At 38.8% G+C, this 9050-nt stretch overlaps 1 protein-coding gene across 3 annotated transcripts; it reads left to right on the top strand.

Moving 5' to 3' along the window:
- The first annotated feature begins 24 nt into the window (after nt 1-24).
- Nucleotides 25-8370, top strand: LOC149116111 (E3 ubiquitin-protein ligase MARCHF4-like). Of its 3 annotated transcripts, none has more exons than XM_089282061.1 (3): nt 25-838; nt 2911-3452; nt 6807-8370. In XM_089282061.1, exons 2-3 carry the CDS (start codon nt 2949-2951, stop codon nt 7128-7130), a joined length of 828 nt encoding a protein of 275 aa, XP_089138187.1. In that variant the 5' UTR covers nt 25-838; nt 2911-2948; the 3' UTR covers nt 7131-8370. The 3 variants fall into 3 exon arrangements, with proteins under 3 accessions (XP_089138187.1, XP_089138188.1, XP_089138186.1); XM_089282062.1 differs by lacking the exon at nt 25-838 and adding an exon at nt 970-1069; XM_089282060.1 differs by lacking the exon at nt 25-838 and adding an exon at nt 2445-2752.
- The last annotated feature ends 680 nt before the right edge of the window (nt 8371-9050 follow it).

The raw sequence follows: 9050 nt of genomic DNA, 5'->3' as shown, positions 1-9050 counted from the left end.
GCAAGCCGGATTACATCACACGCGCTTCGTCAGTTATAAGTGATCGGTTTCAGCTGGTTTATTTATAGGACAGGTGGGTGTTTTAGCTAGGGAATTAAACATGACGTGATTAAGATTATGAGATGAAAAAGCATTATCTAGTCTACAATGTTTGTCTTCGGGATACTGTTAACACGTTCTCGATCGAAGAGGTCAGCGATGTTAAGCCTTCCTGCTATAGTTTGGCCTGAGATGCTTTCAGTAAAGTAATAAATAAAGCCGTTTGCTTCCTAAAGAATGATGGTAGCTCGCTCTATTTCTCAATTTAATTTGCACAAATAAATTCGTGCATCAATGACTGTCCAAGGTCCAGGCTTTCAATGGACTTTGGTGCATTTTTATGCACAAGTCAAACATCTGTACGTTTAAGTACAGAAGGACAAGGTTTGGAACATTGCGTTTTTAAGGGGTTGCTTTCAAAGACAATTGCGTCGCATATCTGTTTGTGCAGAATGTGCCAAATTTTCTAACTATATCAGTTTTCTGCATGGTAACTTGGTATGTACACCGACAAATTGTGAAGAGGAAATTCGACTGTTTACAATGTCTGTTTCCGGAAGGAAACAAACAAAAAGAAACTGGATAAAATCAAGGGGAGTCAGTCTTGAGGGAAGACTCGAGTAAAGATGAAACAGTTGCCAATTGTGTCTTTAATAATGGCTTTTTGTATTGACTTTATTAGCATAATTGGGTCCATGATTGATACCTGACTCGGCCAGTAGCCGACTGGGTCCTTACTTCTGGAGCTGTGCTCGTGGGCTTATAGAATCTAGGACTTGGACTTGGGCAATGAAATCCGGTACGTGCACATTATATGCCTTTTCACTGTCGTCTGTTCTCGGTTGATGTGGATGAGGGCTGGAGAGGGAGGGGGTTAGATGGACAGAGGGGACACGGCGGGGGGGGGGGGGGGGAGTGTGATAGGGCGGAGCGTCATGAAAGAATTATTGTTCCTTCTGGAAACTAATTACTGATATTGCTGCATTGTCTTACAACATTATAAGGACCATGACTCAACTGTCTGAAACGGGTGAGTTACTTTCTGACTCTTTGCTCTAACTTCAACCTTGGCAGTAAATCCCAGTAAATGTGTCGTACAATATTTTATGTAATTATAATTTTCTTTCCCTAAAGTTTCGTGTGGGACAAGAAGTCCTGTTGCAGTAAATTACATCCTTCAGAGTCTTCAGCCACTTCCAGGCCATAAGGGACATAAGGATCTCGATGAGATCAAACACAAGATAACGGCACTGTTATGTTTATCTATTGTTGTTCTGGTAACATAACAATGGCTTTTAGAACTTGTCACTGTTATCAGATTGGATTTTTCCTATGTATGTATAATTAGTTTTAATCGCTTTCTGTCTGCAGAGGGGTTCAAAGATTTTCTTGAGAGGAACATTCAGCAAAAAGACAAAAAAAAAACGATAACAAATTAGGTAAAAGAGCTCGAGGTGTCATTCTAGAATGCATTTACATGGCTTCATGGCTTTCGTCTGAGAATGTCTGACCTGTCACGCCATTGATAGATCGATATTGGCCCTAATGCTATAATTGCAGAATTGATAAAATACCTGATTAAAAAAGAACAAATGGTCTTGAATTTTTTAGCTGTTCGCTCGCAAAATTCATCCCTTTCTCGCCGGAATTACGTAACATGTTTTATTTTTTCGGATTGGTCGCTCGCGCAAATTTTTCCATTTACGAAACACGAGTTGAAAGGGGGAAACCATTCCGTGTGATATTCTTTATATGCGTGTGATATTCTTATGTTCGTGAATAATATTTCTGTCAAGACAGTAATGCAAGTTGCAGTTTAAGATGACTCAATAATTTTGGTTTGAAATATGTTTTCCGGCCTGTATGAATGTCTACATTCTTCTGCTTTTATGTGCCATAAGAGCTCGTCAGAGCGACTTTCAAGGGCTTGGGTTTTAAAACACCCTTAAAACAAATAGACACAGGTAATAATATAAGCGGCTTATCTAACGCCCTTTTGCACGTTATATCAACAAAGATATTAGAGTAGTTTTGAAATCTAAAAGCAAAACAAGTAAAGGTCCAATTCACAACAAGAAAGAAACAACTGCAGTCTGTAACGCTAAATTTTCAAAATATTTTTTTTCTGCTCGCCGTCAAGTTCTCTTTTGAGTTAACCGGAAATGAGTTTTAACCTAGGCAGTGGCTAACTATAAACATTTATCTGGCCCTCAAGGATAAATATGCAGATTTCACATATGACACGTTGTGAACAGGTTGTGGAAGATCACAGGAAAGATTACTTTTCGTGTGGAGGCAGAGTGCCAACATTTGTCAATTTGATGATGAAAAGGAATAAAACCCCGTAAATTTTATCTCCGTGTGACTTCCTATGTGTCACACAAAGCCAGTGAAAAGCGTTCCGCTCACTTCCGGTTGGCTCGGTTACCGAATAACGGACCAATCAGACAGAATATCTCCGTGTGAATTACCCTCCCAAACGTGCAAACAAAAGGTTTTTAAACCAATCACGCTAACTTGGCACATATTCCATTGACAGGCGACAATATTCACTCGTGTTTCTTTTACAAAACAATCACAAGCTTTGGCGCGCATAGAAATTTTCCCACTTACACCAAAAGCTTTTATTTGGATAAGTACTGTAAAGGTGTAGTGTTTGACATAAAAGATTTTCGCTGTAAGGGATTCACAAAGTGACGGCCAAAGAAGCAAGGTAAAATGTATTTTAAAAGTTAGAGTTGTTCATAGCGTCAGAATGTCTAGAAAACTGACTTTGGCTAATCAGGCACGCGCGTTCTCCAATTCACTTGTGATTCGATCATGCCTAGCGGGTCATGTCCATATGAAACGCCTCCCTTTATCTTTTCGCAGATAAAGGGAATCACTTCACGGAAATGTGCTTTTGAGACATGGAGGGACTTGGCGCAGGAGCGGGCAAAGACAAGTTTTTGGGTAAATCTACTGATGATGATGATAATGTTACATGGAAGCGTGACATTGCCAGAATAGATCTATCAGCGACGAATGAAGATTGTATTACAGAAGAGCTGTGTGACTTGCAAATTGAAGTAACCTCAAGAAATAGTGAAACTTCTGATACCGGTGAAAGCCATGATGCCTGTGACAAATTGCTCGATGACCGGAAATGCACATGCAACGACGATACAGCTTTTCTCACGACGCCGGCCAGCGACTTGAAAAAAGCCGGTTGTGTTACGATCGGCGAAGACGAGTGTCGTATTTGTCAAAGCAGTGGGGAAGAAGTCTTGATCAGTCCCTGTAAGTGCGCCGGATCTACGAAGTGGGTCCACGAAAGTTGTCTTGTGAAATGGTTCCAAGTTTCGCAGACGTCCTCGTGCGAGCTTTGTTCTCGTCATGTCGCCATAAAGAAGCGCACAAAGCCGCTACAGCAGGTAAGTAAATGACAAGTTTATTCAGATAGAGGCAGTTATATATTTTTGTACTTCATAAGGCACATGGTTTCTTTGTTTGCAAAAATAACACTGTTTTAAGCATTATTTATTAATTGCAATGTTTTGTTTATATTCGTGCGCCCGAGTGATTTTAGTTAATACTTAAAATACCGATTAGCCACTACTGAAATATCGTCATATTTGAGGCTAATTTAGCACGTAGAATACTGGGTTTCCGGTTACTATCAATGTCAATTTTATCTTTTTAACCACAAAACCACCCACTGGTATTAATTCTTACTGTAACAACGCGATTTTTTATTTCTGTCACATCAAATCGCTAGAAGATCAATGTTATGTCCACACAAATACCAAAGAAACACACGTTGTATTCAGTGCAACGTGGTGGAATCAAGTGTTACCAGATAGATTCTCGCGGTCTGAGTAATTACTTTCAACCTGCATTTTATATACAGAAATCTGCGACGAATATATTACAGGTGGGTAATTATAAACAGTGATAGAAATATCTGACGCCGTGAAGGTGCAGGAAAATTGAAAATCAATTCTGAAACTTGACAAACAGGCGCTTTCATTGCGGCGAGGGAATAACATTTTTGTATTGAAATGATTTGCTGATACATGGCACGGCAATTTTCTATTTGAGTTCTATTTGAAGTCGAAATGTCGCCAAATAAAAGTTGAAATAATAATTAAAAGTTGAAATTTCGCCAAATAATGATAAAAAAGTCATCACATGGCTTGTTGGCATTTCGCTAAAAGTGTTGAAAAGCACTTTAATTCGAAGTGTAGCTCCACCATCAACTTGAAAGTGAAATATGATGGTCATAAAAAAACGAGAAACAATAAAACCCACTAGACAGCAGTTATTGTCATTTATCAACACTTGTCAAAATTTTGCAATTATCTGGGACCTCGCTCCGTGCAATTCTAAAGCCGAGCACTTTATTTGCATTAAGCTAATTATTTTTATCCTCTTGTCTAAAAATAAATGTTAAAATATTAAGTTCCAATTTTTGCCAAAGACACTTGCAATTTGAATACCATGTATTTCTTAGTTGTTTTTTTTTTAATTTCTTCAGATCGGAGTTTGCGATTGCCTTGAATTGTAAACTTATTATCAAGTTTTTTGTAATTATTATTTCCTAACACATTTTTGCTTATTTAACCTGCTGCGACCTATTGTGAACAATTATTGCGAAATTGTTCTCCAGCGTTTGTTAGATCTTTTCAGTTTTTTTTTTCTTATACGAATTAACTCGTTCGACAAAATTCGTAAAGCCACTTTCTACTTTAGTTTTAAGTCTTCGCAAACAATATTCAATATTTTTATTATTTGTTAATATTATACAACTCCAGGAATATAATTATTCAGTCGAAACATTAGTCATTCGGCAGACGGTACATTTCGCGAGACAACGGTCTGCCACGCGACAACCATTGGCTTTTTACAAGCCGCCATTTGCCTCAACTTGCAAAAATGAGTTTCAGTGACTGAAAATGAACGACCAGGTAAAACATCTTCTTACACAAATGTTTTCGCACGAAGACTCATCTTCACACAGGTTAACCAAGGCAATTCGTAAATGGTGAATTTCACCATGAAATTTCTGAAAATCTGTGTGTAAATGAAAGAGCAGCGAATTTCAAGGTTAGCAGCCCTCTGTAAATAAAAGTATATTGGTGTGACATGACCAAAGAAAATAAATATTGTCTTGTCTCGGCTAACATCGGTAGACTGCTTTATTATGAGTTGTTCTAGTGAGCTAAATACGTTATATAATACGCTTTATTGCGTAAATTTAACCATTGTAATTTGGTCGGCAGTGGTACTAAGAGACGTCAAGCTCCATAGACACTGAAATCACGTGCTGCTTAAATTTGACAAATGCCTTTTCTTCATATTGGTGTCACTCCACCGAGCCCGATTGCTCGTGTGTTTAAGGTATTCGAGAAGCTCTGGAACTGAATTAAAATTAGGGGAGTTGAGACTCGAATCCTCTGGACTCCTTTTGAGTTTCCTATTTCGCATCAAATGGAATTATGATAGCCCCTTTTCACAATCAACAGTTTCTCATTTGCATCACAGTATATCCAACATGTATGTGACGCATTTGGGGGCAATTTTGTGGTTTCTGGCTAAATTGCTTCGCATACACATGGGATTAGATTGTAATGTAGATGAGAAAAGTTAACCGTGTCTGAAAAGGGTCATTGTAACAGAGGTCAGACATAGCTTTTGATGAGTTGTTATGGTCTCCTAGTTTTGATTGAAAATTAGGGGCGCTTTTATCATGTGATCTGCCGCTCGCACTTCGATTACCAGACCAGTTGCCGAACCCCTTCTGCGCTATCGCTCTATCTATCTATATATATATAGAGGCTGAACCCAGGAGGGCTCAACCCCGGGGGGAACCCCCATATAGAAAAGACGGGGTTGCTCGTCAGAAATTTTGAAAAGAATTCCTAAGAGGTACCATGGCCAAGATCCGGTTTTGTGGGCGTGGCTTTTAATTTATTTTTACTCCCCTAAGAGGTACCAATTCTTACAGAAAACATTATCTCCTGTCATATTTTTTCGGCTCAGTATACTAAAAGGTGTCGCAAAAGCTCCTGCTTTGGACCTTTTCAGGCTAAACACCCAAAGACATGCCAAAACAGCGTTTTTAACCCTTAACAGGTATTACGAGCATCTCCGTTATTTTTATGTGGGAGTTCCCCGGGGGTTGAACCACTATATAGAGCGGGAAATTTAGCGCCGGGGTAACTTTGCTATTCCAGAGCTTGCGATCAGCTGTGTACTAAATCAAGGCAAATCCTGTAAAATGTTTTATCAGTCTCAATTTGATTGAAAGTGAAAATTACTTTTGCTTAAAAATATTCAAAATCGTTGGCTTTGGACCGCAATCCTTTAGAGTGTCCACTTAAACAATAGGCTTTTTTCCCGAGTTACCTTGTGCCTCTGTTTTGAAACGAGTTTTTGTGAATAACCTTTCATATGAAAATGAGACTGATTGGAAAGTGAACCTGTCGGCGGAACACATTTTCATGTGAATTGTTTCGCACGAAGTCTTGTTTTGACACAGAGACATAAGGTAACTCAGAAGTGGGCTATAAAACTTCTTGCCCCTGTTTTCTATGAGCGACTTTTCAACTCCATTGTGTCCATTTCCGTTCCCAGGGCAAACTGTAATGGCAAGCGCTGGGTTTTGCAGTCTGGACATAAGTACATGAACCGGTACATGATTGGGTTACTATTTAAGGAGGCATATTAAAGAGGTACCCTGACGTTTGCTGAAAATGTCTTATTTGTTTTTTTTTCTTGTTTTATAGTGGCGTTTACCGAGCGGGGGTCTAGGTCCCTGCAGTCGAGTGGACCTGTGGTACCTGTTCGTGACAGTATTTAGTATTTGCACCATTTTTGCGTTTTGCATCTTTCAACTGCTTGTCAAGTCCAAGGAGCCTGAAACGACAGCTGTATTTGCCGCCATTTACTCTCTCTGTGGAGTGATGATCCTCTTGAGAATGCATTACTTTTACATCTGGTTTACCAGACGAAGCGCATTTTGGAAAAAGTGGAAAATACTTAACCGAGTATGGACAGTTGTCTCTCCTGGGGCAGTGTTAAAAGTGGACAGAGTAGCAACAATAGTTTAAAGACAGTTACTTTCTCAATAGAGTACTTTTTCAATTGCAGTTGTAGATATAGCGTTTTAAACCAATTACACCTCAAAGCAAACACTATTTGCAGGCGGGAAAGTTTGTATTGAAAATCAATCGCAAAAAAATGTATACTTATTTTAGGTAGCTACAGTAGAACCTCCGGTTGTGACCGCCTCTCCTCAGCGACCAGTTTTCTAAAATACCAAAAGTTTCCAGGTCAAATCACCACATTTGGACCCTGTTGTAAGCGACCACCCCTCCTAAGCGATCGCGACTACTTTCAGAGCTAAAAATTTGAAATTTTCTTTCGATTTTAACCTCTCACAAGCGACCACTTTACAAATAATAGAGCTGAAATTGGATAATAAGGTGATGTAACATTATCGGATTCCTGGAGACGGAAATTTCTCAATGGGAAGTACCGGATTTTTTCTCGAAATTTACTTTTCACACGAATAAAACGTTAAAACACGGGGCAAGTCTCTGCAGTTACCATATGCTAATGCGGCAAAATTTTGACCCATTATGGTCTAAGCTCTCGTAAGCGACCATCTCCCGTAAGTGACCACCCTAGGCTTGACATTTTGGGTGGCCGCTTACGGGAGGTTCGAATGTATTCTAAAATTGCTTTAAGTGAACCGTTTTGGTTATTAACTTTCTTTTATAATCTGAGTTTTCGTACTCAAAATCAACTAGAGGCAATAAGAAACGTTTAAAAGAAACCTACTTCTTTCTTTGGGCTTTTACCCAGGAAAACAAAATTTATCGTAGTAGTGAAACCATGGTTAAAAATTTAAAAACGTACAGCAAGTTAATGTTATATTGAAATGTTTCATATGTGATACATAATGTGGTTCAATCCGTAAAATACACACAAAAGTTAAAGTTTAGGTTCTCTTTCTACTAGTCAAAGCTCAAATCCATGATAAACATTGGAGTCGCGCTAGCTTCAGTTTAATAGTTATGTTCATTGTTGTAGAGGTGCATTATATTTCGTGCCTATACATTTAACATATACCATCATGCATATTGTGAGATTTAAAGTTGTAAAGCCAGTAATTATAAACCCAACACGCTTTTACTTGCAAAGAAATGGTAACAAAGCTTCGAAATTACTTACAATGAAAAGAAAATAGTTTTAAGTTACCAAGTAGCTGGGGATAATATTTTATAAGAAATGGCAACATGTCGCGCTTTTGCCGATGAGAAATAAAGTCTTGTTAGTTTTGGTAAATCTGCAAGCTATGACTTTTGACTAGCTTTTGTAAATTTCTTGTTGACCTCAAAACTTTCAAATTCAAATCTGGAATTTTCAATATTTGGCAGGCCAAATCTTGAATTTCCAAATCTTAACTATTCAATATTTGGCATACCAAATCGTAACTTTCCAAATCTTGAATATTCAATATTTGGCAGGCCAAATTTTGAATCTCCAAATCTCGAATTTTCAATATTTGACGGGCCAAATCTTGAATTTTCAGTATTTGGCAGGCCAAATCTTGAATATTCAATATTTGGCGGGCCAAATCTTGAATTTCCATATTTGGCAGGCCTAATCTTGAATTTTTCAGTCTTGAATTTCCAATTCGAGTGTGGTTAATGGTTCCTCTAACACCATGGGTCTCGCAAAATTTTTAGTTTGCCTTATCATGCCCGTAAAGAAAACCTTCTCTCGCCTTCACGTAAAGCCTCGCATTTAACATTTACCACCCCTAAAATGCAAGGAGAGCGTCATTGCAGCCTAGTGACTCATCGGGCCAGCGATCATCTCCGGTTTAAGCAGTATCAGACGACTCTGAATGTTTCTACGCACCTCCCTCCCCTCCCCTCCCTTCTTTTCTCCTGCGCCGGGACCTGCACGCTGAAACGTGCTGGTAGTCATACATCTTCGTTCTCATTTAAGATGGAATGATG

This window comes from Orbicella faveolata, unplaced genomic scaffold (genome assembly GCF_042242905.1).
Source record: "Orbicella faveolata isolate gen_17 unplaced genomic scaffold, um_ofav_v1 contig_12, whole genome shotgun sequence".
Classification (NCBI taxonomy): domain Eukaryota; kingdom Metazoa; phylum Cnidaria; class Anthozoa; order Scleractinia; family Merulinidae; genus Orbicella; species Orbicella faveolata.
This window is presented reverse-complemented; position numbering and strand designations above follow the sequence as displayed.

Coding starts and splice junctions, on each gene's coding strand:
- LOC149116111 (XM_089282061.1), top strand. CDS start 2,949: ATGGAGGGACTTGGCGCAGGAGCGGGCAAAGACAAGTTTTTGGGTAAA. Junction 3,453..6,806: donor GCACAAAGCCGCTACAGCAG/GTAAGTAAATGA, acceptor CTTGTTTTATAG/TGGCGTTTACCGAGCGGGGG.